The sequence below is a fragment of the Lepisosteus platostomus genome, chromosome 24 (genome assembly GCF_059453375.1).
Source record: "Lepisosteus platostomus isolate fLepPlt1 chromosome 24, fLepPlt1.hap1, whole genome shotgun sequence".
NCBI lineage: Eukaryota > Metazoa > Chordata > Actinopteri > Semionotiformes > Lepisosteidae > Lepisosteus > Lepisosteus platostomus.
The window spans coordinates 14,457,584-14,477,508 of NC_142634.1; the positions used below are offsets into that span (position 1 = coordinate 14,457,584).

General features: G+C 38.5%; 1 protein-coding gene and 1 long non-coding RNA gene across 2 annotated transcripts in view; one reads left to right on the forward strand and one right to left on the reverse strand.

The window, feature by feature from the left end:
• The window catches only part of LOC148641750 (uncharacterized), an 81,084-nt gene extending 80,344 nt beyond the window's left edge, over window positions 1–740 (reverse strand). The window contains exon 1 of the long non-coding RNA XR_015929705.1: window positions 609–740. This is a non-coding gene — a long non-coding RNA (uncharacterized LOC148641750). The remainder of the gene's footprint in view (window positions 1–608) is intronic.
• tbx3a (T-box transcription factor 3a) lies at window positions 300–11,511 on the forward strand. Its single transcript, XM_088617693.1, has 7 exons — window positions 300–990; window positions 2,266–2,533; window positions 3,444–3,590; window positions 5,880–5,956; window positions 6,818–6,972; window positions 7,854–8,509; window positions 9,854–11,511. The coding sequence occupies exons 1-7, from the start codon at window positions 611–613 to the stop codon at window positions 10,298–10,300; spliced, it is 2,130 nt and encodes a 709-aa protein (XP_088473819.1). The 5' UTR covers window positions 300–610; the 3' UTR covers window positions 10,301–11,511.
• Window positions 11,512–19,925: the final 8,414 nt, after the last annotated feature.

Sequence of the window (19,925 nt, forward strand, 5' to 3'; positions counted from 1 at the left end):
GAGTCCTTCTTTCTCTTATTTCTCTTTTTGAAGTGTGTGTGTGAGAAAAAGAGAGAAAGAAAGTGTGTCTGTACGTGCGTGTGTCTGTGTGGAAAAGGGGGAGAGAAATGAATTGTTCTGCGCAAACGATCAATCTCAATACGTATCCACCGAAGCAAGACAGAAGCCTGTGAGAGATTTCCAAATCATTTTGTAAGGAATACCGACATATTCGAGACAAACGTAACATCAAAATTACGTTGTTTCTGTACATTTTTACGCACAGCCGACCAGCAAGACGACAGCGTAAAAAATACAGAGAACAAGCAACGCGTTAACCCTTGAAAAAGCAAGCCATCTACAGCACTCGAGAAGATAAAAGGAATCATATTTCTAAAGTTTTCATGGCAGACATTTGGATGGAATTTCAGAAGCGGCAATAAAGAGAATTCCCGCTGTTCCAAATCAGTTCTTGCTGGGATGCATCTTCTAGTTCTGATACGATAGTAAAGAAAAGTCGAAACTTCATGACTAAGAAATGCGCAGCTAAAACATTTTCCCTCTTCTGAACAAAAGTGAACCACCATAACACATAACTGGAAATCCTGTGGTAAAGTAGGTGAGCTTACCGATGAGAGATCCAGTTGTACCAGGAACGAGTATGGCATACCACCCGTTTTTACCTCACCGGGCTCCGGACTTTGCCATGAGTGCGATGTTGGGACACCAGCCTCCCTTCTTCCCGGCGCTGGCTCTCCCTCCCAACGGTGCTCTGTCTCTGCCGGGAGCTCTGGGGAAGCCCATCATGGATCAGCTGGTTGGCGCCGCGGAGACCGGCCTCCACTTCTCCTCGATAGGTCACCAGGCAGCCGCTGCCCATCTCCGGCCTCTTAAAACATTGGAACCCGAAGAAGAAGTGGAAGACGATCCCAAAGTTCACCTGGAAGCCAAGGAACTTTGGGAGCAGTTCCACAAGCGCGGCACTGAAATGGTCATCACGAAATCTGGAAGGTAAACCTCACCTCCCACTTCTTTTTTTATTCTCTCTCTCCCTCTACCATCCCTGACAACCCCGAATTCTCATGAAAACGCGTTTTTTATTTGTATTACTGAGTGCCGCAAACAGCACCTCGCCGTCTTTTTAAAGGCCGACTATATATACACATATTTTTGGAAATACTGCGGATCACGATTTGTTTAAAGATGCCAGTATTAAAAACAAAAAAAGATATACATCAACCCCTTTGAAGCCGACCATTTTCTCCCATAAGTTTGTTCTGTTGCTTGCATCGGTCAGATACAATTTACAACTGTTAGGTTATTAAAATATATCTCATCAGAAAGTACTATTTCTAGGATCGCCCATTTGATCTTTTCCCGTGTTCACCGTAATCGGACGCGGAAAAAAATGCAAACCTTAGCAGACCTATAAATTGATCGAACGACACCTTTCTTGGTAACAGTTTAACCTGGACTCATTTTTTACGATTCCAATCGGCGATTATAAAATCATAAAACTGCAGCTTGCGGGGAGCTAGGCAGAGGGTTAAATGATCTCGTTATTACGGCATCATTCATTTTCCCTCCATTTGCGTCTTGGTCAAAGCCTTTTCTTCCTGCTAGATTCAATAATAAAATGGCACAGACACCGACAGAGGTATATACTAGGAACAAAAATATCGGGAGCGAAAAATACGACTTCTAGGCCTGGTAGTTTAGTTCAGTATATTCCATAAAGCTGCAGTAGGGCAGCATACACTCCGCACGGACAGTAAGCCCAGTTTGTCCGTGTCAGATAATATACGTTCCTAAGTTTATCGTCATATGTTTCCTCTGAGGCAAAATGTTATTTTATGCCAGTAGCCTGGTATTATAAAAACACAAATTTGTGGCATCCTGTTGTAATTCAACACAATGTAGCTGCAAAGCGTTTTGGAGATATGCTATCATAATGCAATGCTGACTGCTATTATGTTCGTAAATCATGTATGCGTGGCGGTGAAGAGTGTTGTAAAATATTATCTAAAAGATTAAAATAGTTGAAACATAAATAATTTCCACACACGCAAACACACTCTTGTAGGAAGTTACATTTAGAGTTAAGGGCCAGACAACTCGGTGCAAACTCCAAAATTATCCCAAATTACAAACTCGCCTTTATAAAATGAAAAGGGAGGAATCTGATCTATGAAGAAACCTAGAAAGGGACAAAAATAACATCTTATGGTCTTAAAGTAGGAAAAAAAAACATGTATATTAAAACACGACGTTCTTCTCTTCCTCAAGGCGAATGTTTCCCCCGTTCAAAGTGAGGTGCACCGGCTTGGATAAAAAAGCCAAATACATTTTGTTGATGGATATTGTAGCAGCCGACGACTGCAGGTACAAATTCCACAACTCTCGCTGGATGGTCGCGGGAAAGGCCGACCCCGAGATGCCGAAGAGAATGTATATCCACCCGGACAGCCCGGCCACTGGCGAGCAGTGGATGTCAAAAGTCGTCAATTTTCACAAACTTAAACTGACTAACAACATCTCCGACAAACATGGATTTGTAAGTTTAATCCATTCCTTTTTTTTTCTGTTATGCATAGGAAATCTTCCAATTGCTATTAGAAAATATGATAGTGATATTGAAGGCTAATATGACTTTCCCTCAAAACTGTAGAGCAAGAAATTTGAGGAGAATATTTGGAATGACTGTAAAGGCTTTCTAAGAACAAGAAAAGGTTTCGCCAGCATGAAGGCCCACAAGTCCTATGACTTAGGCCAAGACAACGGTTGCTGTAGTATTATTTCTTGTTCAAATTGTAAAAGCCATTTTAACGCATAAAAGCGATAGAACACTGAAATATTTCACCGTGTTTAACTCTCGTAAACTGTAAAATGAGAGCAAGGCTTTTGCTTTTTAAATAAGAAACAAGACGCATTTAAACTTACAGATGGATTCGCAAGTTATAATTCTTAGAAACTACTTCTGAATTGTGAAAACAAAGCTGAATTCAATTTAGATGCGTAGACTGATTTTGCGTAATACAGAGAAAATTGTTACAGATTAATCAGACTCTCTCGGGGTGATATATTCCTATATATATATTATATGACAGATGAAGTGATAACATTTCTTTGTTTTACTGAATAATGACTGGAAATTATAACATAATAGTTACGCGCTGTAGCAATCTCATTTTGAATTCGTGGTATCGAGAACATAGAACAGGTACCACGTTCTACCAATAACAATGGTTTTGTTATGCAGTTAGGTTAAAGAATAAGAGGTCTTAAACGTCACATTAAATTCCTAATAATTATAAAACTTTTTGAAGCCCCGGGTGAATAAATGTGTACATTTATAGTTTAATCCCATTTTGATCATGTGTGAGTTTTATTTTATTATTTTTTTCTATCCTTGTCTATGAATACGTGATTATGTTTTGAAATCCTTAATTGTTTTCCTGCTGCAGACAATTCTGAATTCCATGCACAAATACCAGCCCAGGTTTCACATCGTCAGAGCCAACGATATTTTAAAGCTTCCTTATAGCACTTTCAGGACTTACGTCTTTCCTGAAACAGAGTTCATTGCTGTAACAGCCTACCAAAATGATAAGGTAAGATTATCGGTATATTATTCATAGTCCTTGCTGCCGTTGTCTGCTACCAGTGTAGAAAGTGCCGTTTTAGATTTTAAAGTAGTTTATGATTGGATGTTTCCACATGTGCATAGTTATACGTTGCCTAGTAATAAAATAAATACAAAAATAAACGGAGATAAGGTATTATGCCTTGCCTTGCATGCCTAGCTCCAGGGAAATTCTTGCTTGTATTACAATTCTGTAAAGAAATGTATGTTCGGTTTTAGGGAAAGACAATGTTACATGTAATTTTGTTATGCTGGAATCTGTAGGCCACCTGTACCACTTAAAATAAAGTATCTACCAAGTTCACTCGTGTTTTGCAGCATTTGTAGAATAGGGTGGGTATCTCCGAGGTTCGTCGATCATAAAAATACGTTATCTTTCATCGTTAGAATTGGATTTTTATATCAATTGCATAAACGTTTGGGATTGTTGGCGAGTGTGCTTGTGAGTTTGTGGAGATGAAAATTGATAGATGCAAGACTATTTTCCTCCGTGTCTTGCTGGGCCGAGGCGCTTTCTGTGTTCCTTAATTCTGTTCACAACCAGGTGCTAATCAAAATGGAGACTTCATTTTTGGCACTCCTACACATTAGGAGATTAAAAGTAAGAGTGAAAAAAACACAAAGGTTGGAAGAGGGGTCAAGCATGAATTGTAATAGTTATTAAGCACATATGCTTGATTTTCTTTTTCATTCTGCCAATCCGAACATAAAACATTCAATCAGTGTGTCTTTTATAGACTTAGAAAGGGGCGGAGGCTGTGTGTGTTAATATATGAAAAGTATTTTATGTTTAAAATTTTGGGGATTGTTGGTATCTTAACATTGCCAAATTTAAATAAACAAAACACTTAGACTGTCTTCCATGCTAATTGTGTAATAATGTACCTATTTTAAGAGCTATATGTGGTTTCCCTTCTTGAAGTAATTAATACAGGAGGTAACTATGTTTTCTTAACCGTCTATTACAGAAAATCTGAAGAATGTGTTTTTTTTACACAGAGGCCTATGACAGGCATAGTTCCAAACTAGCGGAGCATCAAAACGATAGATCTCGCGTGTGTGTGTTTGCGCGTAAAGCAACGCTTATTAAAATTAACATCTGAAGGGGGCTCGTATCGGATTAAAATTAATATTACGCATTTAAAATGCTAATATACCATGTAGCCTATTAGGTTCAATCACACTCTTTAAATACAAGTTTTCAGGTTGAAATAGCGGTTTAAATAGCAGCCAAAAAACTAAAATAGTATCAATATTAAATGTAATTGCAGATAAAATGGCGTCATAACGTCAGTCCCATGGTCTTGAGTCAGTGTTTCATCGTAAAATTCATTTTTTAAAGATTGTGCTCTGTACCCTACCCAGTGCATCGACCTGACAACGAATTTAGAAATACGAGATACATTCTGTTGTCACGCTTTAATGCTATAAGAAGTCCAATAACAAAATGTACAACACAAATTGTCGATGTCGATAGAATGTTTATATTCTATAAAATATACGTCTCTAAATGACAAATAAAGCTTGACAGGGGAAATAGTTCCGAAATAACACGAAGTTTCCTCTCTCCAACCTTAAAATAAACGGTTGTGCTAAAGTAGTCGCAAGATTAGACACCGAGCCCTTAGCAAGATCAACAGGAGTACAGAAAAATAAGTAAGAATGATACATATAACTAGTATCCGGTCATTTTCACCCCCTTCTAATTTATTCGAATTAATTTGAAGATCACGCAGGTAGTATTGACTGGTTTTAATTGTACTAATAATAATTCTAATGTTTTATCAAAAACAATTAAATGCCAGTGTTACGGACAACTCCCCTCAGCTTAATTATTGTCCGTACAAGAATAATAAATAATAATGTATTTTTAGTCTGTTCCTTACACTTTTGATGGAGTATATACGAGTACTTCAGTGATTATCAACGAAAAAAAACGATGCATTAAATGCATATATATTAATTCCCAGATAATGTAAGTCACATTATTGATATATGCTCGATTTCTTTTTAATTCGTCTTACTAAAACTTTAAAACCCTCTGTAAAGAACTCTATAGCGAAATGGCCGCGTGTAAGCAGTGTACACTGTGCAGACGTCAGCTATGAAGTATCAATGCACCAGGGGTCCCCGCAATTACTAGATCCAATTGAAAAGGCCCATGTAAAATCTCGTGAAATAAAAGGACAAAAACAAGATTAAGTGCATTTCCCATATTTATTTTGCAAATGCTACATATATTTTATTTCCTTTCCAGATCACGCAGTTAAAAATCGATAATAATCCGTTTGCCAAAGGATTCCGGGACACCGGTAACGGCAGGAGAGAAAAGAGGTAGGACTGCTCACAAATCTCTTCCCCGCTATGGCCTTTCTCCGTTTTGCAAAATTAAAGAAATCGCTTTGATTCCAGAAGAAAAGCCAAAGAGCTTAAACGTATCGGAAACACGACACCACGAGTCTCTTTAAATTATTGCTGGTATTATGGTTTAGGTACTACACACAAGAATGTTAAAAAGCACGCTTCATTTTGGCTTAACCTGGAATTCAATATTCCACTTGCCATTTCTGTTCTGTATATATTCGCGACTCGGTTGCAAAGGGATGGAGATTATAGTGCATCCTAAGAACGGGTACACTTCAAAGACTGCTGCATTAAAAAATCATTTTGACCTGTACTGTACGTTGTTCTTTGAGACGATGGGTATATACTTCTAAAATGGACGGTTTATTTGGGCTAAACGGGTCCGGAGACTAAAGAACATAAATAGATACAAGCCTGGGTTGTAAAAGTCAACTGATTAGTCGATGATGTAGAGTAACATCGCAGTGACAGTAATGTGAAATCTATGGGCTGCTCAGCGTTATATTAAAAACGCAGCTAGAATTGAGTGGGATATGTCAATATATTTTACATATTGATATTTCCCCTGGCTCTTTATTATAACACTTTATTGAATGACTGTTATATGCATTTATTTGAGAATGTTCTAAGATGCATATACAATACCTGTGTAAAGAAAAATGGGTACTTTTACCAAAATTAGGATTAGTCCAATACTTCAAAAATCAGATTTACAAAGTCCTCCATAACGGAGAAAGCGTAGTAAAATGTCTATGGTGCATTTTGCAAATATATGTAAAATACGATAATCAGGTTGATAAAACTACGGACAAAATGTTTTTGAATGGACAGGAAACAGTTGGCTTTGCAATCCATGAGGTCTTACGAGGAACAGAAGAAAGACACCGGAACATCAGACGAATCCTCCGGCGAACAGGCGGCGTTCAAGCGCTTCGGACAGGCCTTATCACCCGCGGTGTCAGCGGTCGGTCCTTCCAACCTCAAAAGTAAGAGCGCTTTCTTCCCCCTCTCTGTACACTTACTGATAATCAACTGACGTGAAGGACTTGTGAATACCAGTATTTTCTTGTCTATATAATGAGGCAGGCACAGCTGAAATAAAACAGGGTGAGGTTAAAAGGGGAAACTTCGACCTTTGCTTTAGAAAGTAAACTTTAGTTTTAATCAAACTGACTTCACCAGCGCAGCCTCGTTTCTTATTAAGCATCTGGTGCATTAATTGCCATAACTCTGCAGCAGACCAGTTGGCTAATAAGACTTTCATTTCTTTCCACTGTAACAAACTGCTGTTTAGGCTGCCTTACAAACCTCGTTGTTTGCTGAAGTCCACGTTCATGTATGCAGTCTTAAAGTGGCGTTATACTGCGCTTTTGCGCTATTGGTTTTTGACTGAATGGGTGATTCAACTTTGCTGTGGGGTTTAGTTCTCTCTGGGACAGCTTCTAACACGTATTTCCCAAAAAGACCAGAGATCTGTCTGTTACTCATGTTTTTAAGATTTTTAAAGTGATATTGAAAAAATAATCTTGTCAGAAAATCCTTCTGTCGTATGTAACATCCACACAACACGCCGGTAATATATTTGAAATTTGTCTGCTGTAAATTGCGCTTTTAGAAGACTTGAAGCTTGCCTCTTGTTTTTTTCTTCCTACTAGACAATTGTTGTATGAACGTTTTTTAGCAATTACCTTTATGACGTATAAACGATAACTATTCCCGGGTGTTGTTTGTTCTGCTTTAAATTCCGCGGTCTTTCGTGGAAAAACAACGCCAATATCCTTTGAAATTAAAAGGAATCAAAATGTGACGCTAACGTTTGTCTGATTTCAACTGCATGTGACTTCACGCTCTTTATTGTTTTAATTAGACGCCTGCGAGAGCGATGAAGACAGCGACGAAGAGAGCAAAGATGAAAATCCACAGGACGGGCAGGAATCCAATAAAATTTCTACGACCACTGAGGAGGGAAAGGACACTGACAGAAGCCCTACTAAAGCCCACCTGTTTGCCAGCAGTGATTCCGCAAGCAGGGCTAGGACCGAAGACGCAGCACGGACCGACAAAAGCCCGGCGGACTCCAGGCAAAGCCCAGTCACTATTATCTCCAGCACCACAAGATCATTAAGTGGCGAAGACCTGAAGCCCTCAATACGTGACCCATCCAAACAGGACGAGTGCAGGCCTATGAGCAAAGAGAATTACGTGCCCTTGACTGTTCAAACGGACAGCAGCGCTCACATGAGCCAGGGTCATTTGCATAATTTTGGATTTCCACCTGGTCTGGCAGGACAGCAGTTTTTCAACCCCCTGGGTGGGGCTCATCCTTTTCTTTTACACCCCAGTCAGTTTAACATGGGAGGCGCCTTCTCCAATATGGCGGCGGCAGGCATGGGTCCTTTGCTGGCTGCCGTGTCTTCTGCGGGGGTTAGCACCATGGACACGGCCAGCATCGCCTCCCCGCAAGGGCTCACGGGAGCGTCGGGCCTGCCCTTTCACCTACAGCAGCACGTGCTAGCATCGCAGGTAACAACCTTATCTCGGCTCGGGGTGCGCGGAGACCCTACCGTTTGCCATCTTTACCTCCTACTTCGCAACCAGTTTCTAATTTGCATGCCGTTGATGAAGAAACGGCATTTTGTAGGGTCAGTATGATAGTTCGTAGCTGGATTCAAATATTAATGGATGTGTGCAACAGGGAAGAATGTTAAAAGATATTAAACATCCGTGTATTTTTAAATGAACTCCACAAAAGGTTAGAGATTTGAGTGCACTTCGAAAATTAAAATTAGGAAGTGCAATGCTGTGAAGGGGACAGGTCCCCCCTTGGGATTTTAGTCTTTTTGTTTTTTGCTCGTCACTTGTGTTTTTTTTACAAATGGCTCCTTACACTATCGCGAGCCGTGAGCATGTACAGAAATAACAGCAATATTACAGGGAACATCCATGTAACGTCTTAGAATCCCACTATTAAATGTTATGTGTTGAAACCAACAGACTGCGGGGGTATCAACAGTTCGATTCTAATTTATCGAGGCTTGTAAGGTCACAGGTTAATTCAGACCGTATTTCGAGGAAAGGAAAGTGGTCATTAAAAGGACTTACACCCAGCATGCATTATGTGAAAGGTCTTTGTTCGTAAAACGAGGTTCTCCCTTTACAAAATGTTACTCAAAATACACTAGGTGCAAATTCATACGCGATTTCTAGTTCTGGCCAAAAGTATTAATAGCTCCACCGGTTGAACAGCAAACAGTAACGATCTATATCTAATTACATGTGACTTTAATGGAAATATTTAAACATGGCACTTCAACGCTAATATGTTATTCTTTATGTATAGTTTATAAGTGAGAGATCTCTGCTTTTTATGGGTTATAGCATGTCAACGTTCTGAGAGATTTTTTTTGACTTTCGTGGAAACGAAAACAGCATCTCTTTTTCTTCACACACAGCAATAACGTCAAATCCTTATAAGCTAAAAAAATTGTTTTGAAAATTTATTTAAAAGAAGAGTATATTTTTGACACGTCTGGGCTGTTTGTGAAAAGGCCTATGGGTGTATTTACATTCATTTGCTGACTGGGTGAATTAGATCATTGATACATGTCCCTACAAAAATCCAGAGAAAAGTGGTGCATATTTCAGAGATATTTGAATGTGTTTTAACTGGGGTTGGTTCCACAGGCTGGCTAAGAAACGACAACATTAGTAAATAAGTTATCCCCCAAGAGTGGAAGATAACAGCTATAAGCTGTAGGACTGCAGGGATCGCTGTCTGCTTGCGTAATTCGCGCGTGTAAGATCACGGTGATGTCAGGTTCCCGCTGTCATTCCGTCAGGCGTTTAACTGCCTTGTTTTGTTTGCAGGGCCTGGCGATGTCTCCCTTTGGAAGCCTTTTCCCCTATCCTTACACCTATATGGCGGCTGCTGCCGCCGCCTCCTCCGCCGCTGCCTCTTCCTCCGTGCATCGCCACCCGTTTCTGAACGCGGTGCGCCCGCGTCTCCGGTACAGCCCCTATTCGATCCCCATGAGTATACCGGACAGCAGTACTTTGCTGACTACAGCTCTCCCTACTATGTCCAACAGCGCCATCGAGATCAAAGCCAACAGTATGGCAACAAGTCCAGTTTCGGCCACCATGGACTCTACTTCGGAGGTGAATGGTAGATCCTCCACGATATCTTCAGGCTCAGTCTCTCTGTCCCCAAAAACGTGTCCTGAGAAGGATTCCACCAACGAACTGCAAAGCATTCAACGCTTGGTCAGCGGACTAGACTCGAAACAAGACAGGGCAAGAAGTGTCTCACCTTAGCGAAAGAAAATAAGAATAATAATAATAAACGTACATTTCTAGCTAATGCGGGTTTGTTTTTGCAAATCTATCCAACTGTTGTTGTTTTTTTCAATGCACTTTGTTAGAAGAAAACGTAAATGTATATTTCTTGTGTTAACAGAAAACACAGACTTTGATTTTTTCCCCTGTATTTTTGACTACCACATAAGTATTGGAACGAAAAAGGTTTAGTAAGAATTCTGATAATAAATCGATAAAGTTGCTGCTACGCCATATCTATATTTTACATGTCGGGTGCTGGGAGAACGAAATTTAAAAAACAAATGCCGCTAAATTGGTTAGGATGGTTTGTAAACCTGTTTCTGGTATAACTTGTAAAGTGCTGTGTTTGATAGGAAAAATGACAAATGTATATGAGAATGATTATGTCCGGAACAAAAGAAAGGCTTTGCATGTCCTACATGACCATGTCTCGTTTGCTGATTGCCACTGATTTATTTTAAGGCGACAAAAAAGAAAATATAATATATGTTGGTGTTGGCCTCCTCTCTCCAAACAGATTTGCAAGACAGTTTTTAGAATACCCTTTTACTTTCCCCGTGCATTTGAATACACAGTGATTTTGTATGGAACCGAAAATAGAATCCGAAAAGAGAAATTAAAACGGGAAGCTTGGACTATAAATATATTAAAAAATATTTATGTAATTATTTGATATTTCTTGTAAATATAGGCTACCGGATTAGAGTTCTCAAGAATCTGCCCTTAATTTATTGGCGTTGTACATATTTTTTGTAAATATTGTCTGCCAGTTGGTTTGATCGTTTCCGTCTTTTCAGTCAGGATGGAGAAATCTGTACAGGATCTCCGCCACTCCACCTTTTTAGCTGTCTGTATAGTTGACTGCAAAGACAATGATGTGTCATCGTAGTTTTTCCCATGGTCTCTGTGTTAAGATTGCTACTGTTCAGAATAATTACAAGTGACAACAGCGCACCAGTGGCTTGAAACGTGTTGAAGATTTCCTTTAGAAATTTTGTTTGTGTGTCAAAACGAATGGATTAAAAAGAAAATCCGTTTTGCAGCTTGAAAGTAAAAGTGCCGAAACTTTATTACAATATGAAGGTTTAATTTGTGTTTCTAAAGTTGTCATTGGATTTCTGTAGTTTAAAGATTTTTGTTTTGTTAACAAATGTTTCCTGAAAGTTTCAATAAAATATTGAATTGCACCACAACTTGTGCTGATTTGCCCTGCGACATCTCAGAACTTGGTGTAACGTTACTCATGTGTAATATTAGTCATTTCGTTCTAGAATTAATTTTCGTTGATTTGGTTTCGGGATATTTGCAGATCACTTTTCTGGAGTAGACTTAATCTTTTGAGTAAAATTCCATCTATTTTGAACGCACAACCTGTTCGCGAAATCTTCACTAAAATGTTCTAGATGCCGTGATTTGATTTCATACGTTAATGTAAACACTAGACAATGTTGAATATCTGAACAGGCTGTTGATTTTCGTCATTTAATTGCAAAATAACAAGCTATTAGGTGTACCAGACTTTTGAAGGTAGACTCCTGCAGAACATAAAAAACTGTGTCAGCACTTGTAAGCGTTGCAAATAAAGACATCTATTCTGCGGTTTCCACTTAAAGTATTACACATAACAAAATCGCAATTTTAGAACATATAGAGAAATCTTGGAAACTGATTTTTAGTTTGAAATAGATTACATACTAATAACATATAAATAGCAAAACCCTACACTAAAATGTAAAATACGGGTAATTTTGTGTACATACAGTGATAGAATATCTTGTGTTAAAAATAACACTAACGCAGTGTTGAATTTATCACATTGTGTGTTCACAATAAGGGTTGTCTGATTTTTTATTTTAGCACAGGGGTTTGTTATTTGAGTGCAGGTTTCGGCAAAATGAGCTTTACGAAACTCTGGTGCTTGTAAACCTTGCAAATCAAAAAGTTAATTAATCTTTGATTAAAATATAAATGACAATCTAGAGTCTTTGGTTTTGAATTAAATCAGCTTTATCTGGAAAATAACAATAACACGTCTTGGGCGACAGTGATACTCTTAACACAGAGCTCCCAATACCTGAAAACATTTACTAAACTCTGTAAAGGCTGTGCTAGTGAAGTTGAGTGGAAATACAGGGTGGAATATATTGATTTCTGAACAACACAAGTGGACGTATAAAGAATGCAAAATAACTAGATTATCGAGTTCATTCCGCCTTGAGACATGTCTTTATCAACTACATATCTTTATTTGTGTGTAGTGAGGTTAATATGTAACAAGTGTGGCGCTTGGAAATTGGAGTAAACATCGTGCAATCTATCTGTATTGCTCTTTCTATTGCTCACCTGGCGCCTTCGTTGATCTCTTCGTTGATTTTATGACAAGGAAGGCGGCTGCAGATCTGCTTTTTGTCTCATTACTGTGCCTCGCCGACCGCCACCTCGTGGCAAAAAGAGGCAGTGCGCTTGTAAAAGTCCCCTTTTTAAAAGGAAGGAAAGGGGTTTACAGGGCACCTTTCAATATTAGTGTTTTAATGGACCCACGAAGAGAATAAAATACAAATCAAAAAGACCAAATTGGACATTGGTGTTGGCGCCTGGCATAAAAAGATAACTGGACTGTCATTAAGAAGGTATTTAGCAAGACGCGACAGAAGACGTTGGACTCAATAGGGAAAGGTGCTCTGACGTTATCTGCGATGTTTGCGCTGCAATTAAAAGATAGATACCTTTTTCACCAGGTCAGGGAAAACACAAACGAACCGTAAAATACCTGTTTTGTGGGTGTCAGTCGTGTTACTGTATTCAATAAGGTCCAAAGTAAAACAACAGATAAAGACAATAATAAGATTTACTTATCCATGCTTAAATTAGCTCGAATGTGCTATAATTGCACTGAATACGTAAAATGCCGTCCTGTACATTTCTCAATTCAATAGCCCTTTCCAATTCGCTCATGCACACAAAGCCCACTTCTGCTCATACGATCCGTCAATTTTGCGCCAGTAATCGTTCATTTAAATTTTGCACCACTACAACAAATGAGTTACCCTCATTCTAATTAATATCCGACTCCGCTAAAGCCCGGGTGAATCAGAAAGATAAAGGTAAATATAGCTCGACCTCTGAACGGTAATTCACCGCTTGGTGCCGTATACTGTAGTACACATTACGAAGCGCGATGTGTGCTGTACAATCTACGGGAACACTGTGAAATGGAAGATCTCATTCTAGTTTTGGCAAACTAGAAACTACATTTGAGATGTTATTTTAAAATTACATTTTAATATTATTACACCAACACCATCAGTCCGTACGGAGATAGAAGCCCTGTACTTTTATTAAACATGCCTTTATGAAATGCAGGTCCTGTGTGACGTATTTGTCAGTTTTAAGCTTACTTGTACATTACGTCAAAACCCCGTAGTCCACATATATATATATTCGCGTGAATAACATCTGCAGTTGTCTGACAGTTGCGTTCATTCCAACGTGACAATATTCCTAGTTTATTTATAGCTCGGGATATTAAACTCTAGTACTAAACACCATTTAGCTTCAACGCAACGCCTTGATTCTTATTACTAGTTAAAGGAATTACCAAAAACACAAAGTCGGGGGGGGGGGGGACCTTGAGAAATCTTGTCTGATGACCTGTGAAACGTGATTGAAGCAGACCCGGGTGAAGCGAGGGCTTTTCATTTAGACCGGTACTCGAATTGTGGCCGTAAGATTGATCACATCTTGGGACAATTCAGTTCTGCCGCACTAAAATGTCACCTACGAATGTATTAAAAACAACGTGTAAAGGGGAATGCACTCTTATTTATAGCAACCAGAACAAAACATTTTCTCCATTTTGTTCTCCGGGTTGTGGGCTGTATTAAATCAGACTAACAGAAATATGGACGAGAATATAAAAAACTTAAGATCTTGCACTATGTTTACTGGGTTCCTAAGGCTTAGCCGAATTGTTATTTTATTGTAATAATATTGCAAGAGAAATACGCATCATACTGCAGCTCTGTGAAACTGGATTTATGGAAAAGTATTCCTTTTGTATGTCAGGAATGTAGCAGTAGATGAATAAAACTGACCATAGTGCGACTCAGCTGAGTGGTTTCAGGAGCGCAGTTAAGGCACTGGTAAATACTCTGCGTAATAATTAATAAAGCGATTCCCAATATATAATTACATCACGTATTCTTTAACCGGTAACAGCGATCTCAAACGTTACAGTTGTATTTAAAAGTATGCAATGCCTACAAAAACTAATCTTTTTTTGACATGGTTTAAATTTCAACCCTGTTCAGCCTACTGTCACGTGTAACACATTTTAGACTTTGCCTTTGAAGATAAAATAATAATATTGGATTTTCTGGGGCTTCTTTCGCACTCAGCTGTCTCTGCCACGTAAGTGAACAAACATAAGGATTTGATCATGTTGAATAGTTCAGAACTGAATACCTGGTTTCCTATAAAACGAATAACATTCATGGGGCATCAATAAACGTGAATGTTTTGAAAAAAGCTCAACCATTCAAATACTATAAATACGCCAATTATTGCTCATCATTTCATGATTTACCTCCGTACAATTTGACGGCTCAGATGGGTGACCATCAGGTGCTGTACTGCAGCAAACGCCTTGTCATTTTTATGGGCGTGTAGTCTGCTGCGAGCCGTAACTGACAATGTATCAAACTCCAGAACAGATTTTAGAAGCTGAAAATGAAAAGGTATTTATTACCTTTTGTTCTGAATTATGAAAAGGGCAACTGCCTTCAGAAACCGTGCTCTTTCATCTCCAAACGGGGTCAAGGAACCGGAGGAGAACCCGCTGTGACAGCCTGGTTTGACAAAGAATAGGCCTTTAACATTCATATTTTCAACTGCATTACGTCTGCCCTTTGGAGTGTGTCTGTACGGCTCACAGAATTCGAGAACAGGGTTTCCCAGCGTCCGAATGAAGCGAGACAAGTATCAGTACAGCACTATCCATAGCGCGGAGATGGTGCTCTTATATGATGGGTTGTTACGCGCTCTCCAAGCAAGGCTATGCTGGGATTCACAAGCGGATATCATATCTTAGCCCAGGGCTCCGGGGCTCAAGTACAAAAGGTTTTGACTGGACTAGCCGCGCAGCTGGCATGAAAATCAGCTTTAATATTCTGAAAATATGGTTAAAACTATATGTTGTCTTTTTATAATACGCGGTTTGCATCGGGATAGCTGACTGGTTTTCAACTTCTAGACAGCCCACATTACATTAGGTTCGCTTCTGACGGTTTCTATACTTTTGCCAGCTATTGTATTGTTATGGAATTTCACATAATTTTCGTGTAGACACCGAACACTCCAACACATCAGAGTATACGTGAAATGAATAAAAATGTCACCTATTAAAAACAAAAAAAAATCAATTGGAATCCTGGCGTGAGCAGACTTTAACAACTGGAAATACTGTCCATCTGGGCTCTTTTCTGAGGGTTTTACTCTCAAACTGCTATTGGCCGAAGTAAAGGAATATTATAACACTTTTTTAGAAAAAGAGCACAACCATTTTCACGTCAAACTCTAAATATAGAACGTGATTCTGTGTAACATCGTATTTAGAAAGCCTTTTCAGAAAAAAAAACAATTTGTCCGTTTTAATACACGTGCTATTGTACCGGTTTGGTGTAAATTTGTAGCACGAATATTCTTTTGTTAATGTAAGATTATATAATTCGCGGTATTGGCTTTTCCATGTCATATTGCTGCGTATTGTATACTAATTATTATTTTAATTACCGTCTTAAAGAATCTCAAGATGATCTTAAAAGACTAGAATCTATCTTAATGGGCCAAATGTGACATATTAAAATACCTTTAATAAATTACAGTTACATTTAGGCTATATAATTGACAGAATTCTGTAAAAATGGAAAATATTTCGGAATTAAGCAATATACGTAAACGAACCAAAAAACTCATATTTTTCTTTGTATTTATAGTATACCAACATTTAAATATTCAGAAATGGATTTGATCGACTCGTGTTAATCAGTAATAACGATCTAATCTGACCGGTGCCGTCGGTTGTCATGATGTTTTCTGTTATTATCGTGAATCATGGAAAGCTTGTGAAAAGCGTCAGACGAAAGCATTTCAATTAAGCTTTCAAACTTTCAATTTCAAAAGGACAATTCTCCATGAATAACAGCTGTTCTTCAATATAGTGTATGATAGAAACACGTGATCACAATTCGCTTTTCCAGCCTGCACTCTATACGTCTTTACTATCCGCTTTAAAAAGGAAAAACTCTAACAAACCATACACTATTTATGAATTACTTTTCAAGAACGGTTTTTCTAAATTAGGAACATCAACGATCTTAGTATAATCTTGCGTTTCCTTTTCATTGTATTAATGATTGATCCGTACACATCAATCCGCTCACTTAAAGGTGCACATTTCCATTACAAAATACCTGCTCAGGTAAGTTTATTTTCGTCGTGTTTATAAACCATTTTAAGATAAGGTTTTTCATCAGTTATAACAATTATCTGGTTATTTAAAGAATATTCTATCAAGATTATTTATGAATGATTTAAAAAGGGAAACGGTTACTTAAATTTTGATTTACATACGATATGCACTAGCATCTTATGCTGATATTAAACTGTGAAAACCAAACTTAAGAATAACCTCAAAGTCGCTCTTTCATATTCTGGATATTTACAACTTATTTTTTATGTTTTATACCGACACCAGGATTTTGCCATGTAACTGTTAGCAAGCTATCTGGAATTTTAAGAGGAAGAAAAGATGCACGGTGCTGTAGCACGTGGTTATAGCGCCACCTTGTGGGCACTGCAAAACAACCCGCCGTGGGTGGACGGTCAGTTCATAGACACGAAATAGTCAAAAGTCTGAAAAGTCCTCTGCCCGATTTTGCATTTTTTCTAGATTCTTGAAACAGTTACCATTAATTGCTCCCCCCCCATCCTCTGTATTTGGTTAAAATGTCATCTATATATATAGGGATGATTTATGAAACACAAATTACACAAAGTGTACAAAATAACCTATTTTACTTAATAATCATAATACTCCTCTTTAGTTTTAAGATACTGTACCATATCTTGTTTTTAGAATAGATTAAGCATTTCTGTATTTTCTAAACTTGAGAATGTCAATATCCCAGCCACAATTTGAATGCTCAAGCCCTACTTCAATTTGAAATGATCAAGTGATTATGGCAAAAGTAAAATCAATTTAACAAAGAAGGTAAGGTGGTCATCGGGTCAAGTGATTGCTTGTTCGGATTGCTCCCATCTTGAGGACGCAGAAACAGGGGTTCAGGCATTAGAGATCAGACGCCATCGGAATGAAAAGATGTAACTCACTACTGCCCAGGCCAGAGTCTTATTGCAGTGATTGATTACAGTGCGCTCCGTGATCCAGTATAAACCTGCCACAAAGCTAGTCCTCACGTTGATTGGGCTCATCAAGCTATCAGTTACATCATCTACGAAGTACAAAGTAAAAGGGCTTTAGATAGGGGCCTGACTGATGAGAGGGTCACTAAGGTAATTATACAGAGAGAAGAGTGGACACATGCAGGGTAATGGCTGGACATACACATACAGTACAAGTACAATCTTCCCTTACATCAGAAAGTTGTGGAAACGATACCATTCTCAAAAACAAGCTGTGGAGATACAATGCAAAGTCCATAAACATCTAGTAAAATAACGTTAAGAGGCTAGTAATAATTATAAGGAACAAGTAATAGGTGTATTCCATGCTGAAAAAAAGAAGAAAGAAAACACAACGTTTCGGCCGTGGAGCCTTCTGAATGGAGTGTCCAGAAAAGCGCTCTATAAGTGTAAGCAATTATTATTATTATTATAATTATTTCAAGTGGGTAGCTGCGTATAATTGCATCATTGTTCGCGGTGTAGCGGAGCTAGTTTGGGCACTGTGACGCCATCGCCCTCAGCCGCCCTCAGCCGCCTGGCGTCGGTTTTACTGCCCCTGATGAGACCCAAGGCGCCATCTGTAGGAAGACCTGGAAGGTTTCGTCGCTCAATGGAGGACGGGCTTTTGTGTTTCCACTTGATGCCTGACGCCTTGATGACCCCTGTGCCAGGAATCCCTACACCTCCCAACAGACAGAAAGGTTATCGCTCGTGTAGATAACCGATTATCTCTCCACAAACATCAATTAGTGTTTACCTCACAAGTCGCAAGATGTCCGGGCTCTTACAACACGCGCAGCGCACGGACATGAATGATCTTTGCCCACACAGAAAACAGTAGTTTTAAAAGGAAAAGTCCGGAGAAATGCCCACAGTTTAAATTTTTAAGAAGAAAAGAAAAGGTCTATAACTTTTAAATCGTCATACCTGTGTATATTTTTAGGTACTATGTCTCGGTTCTCAAAATCATACTCAACCACTCTGATTAACACGCAACCAAATAAGAGTTTTTCAGACGTGTGTCGGTAAGTAATATAAACAGAGATGCATTAAAAAAACAACAACAAATGAGTACTGGAACAAATTATAAATTGATCCGATTGAAAACGTTTTCTATCTAAAATATATTATATTTGAATAATTTTATATTGAAAAATTCCACAATTTCACCCTCGGTGTTTTCATACGCGCTAGATAATACCTTTATTCATTCATCCCAAATTTGAGGTGTTACAGGTTGCAGCCAGAAGAAAGTCAAGTTAACGATCAAATACAATTATTTCAAACATTCCCAAGACATGATACAAAAAATCGGTACTTTCTGTTAACCGCGTCAGAGCCAACTATTTTTACCCTCTCAAATCCACCAGATGACTGCTAAATCATTTCCCTAATTTTAATACGCAATTAATTAGATGAAAGTCTCCGCCCTGCCCGAAACTGACGTGAGCTGAGGGTCGGAATTCAACCGGACTTTAATCAGAAAAGCTTTCTGTCATGTACAATTTCAAACACACTTTAATGAACCCCCAAAGGCACCGATGCTACTAAAATTAAACAAACCAGTATTATTAGTTATCATTTATCATGATAACCGTATCGGCCAATCAGGCAAATGTCAAATTCTTAACATTTAATTTTACATCCAGACAATTTCTCTACAGGGCGAGAAGTATAAAAGGCAGTAAACATCGCCACCTATTGGCATTAATGTTTCGATGGTTTGTTTTTGACAAAGAGTAAGAAAAACCAAAGAGTATTAATAAGAATATTATAGTACCAGAACCAAATATTTAAACAAATCTTCTCCGAGATGCGCTTTTTTATGTTATTAAATCATTCGGATAAGGGGATGTCCAACTTTGATCCTAGATAGATATAATGATATAATATCCTGCTAGTTCTACTGGCTTTGCCATCTTTCACCGTTTTTAAATATTCACATTGAAGCTCAAATGGGACACAAAAAGAAAATGAAGTCCAGCACTGGGATCATCCATTACACTTTGATGAAGGTAGATTTTTTTTTTCTGTTCACCCAGAGAAAAGAGGTGTTTCAGATTTACTTCTGTACATTTTTGCTCTCAATATGCCTTTCTGCCTAATTAAAAAAGGAGCACCCGACATACACACTCCA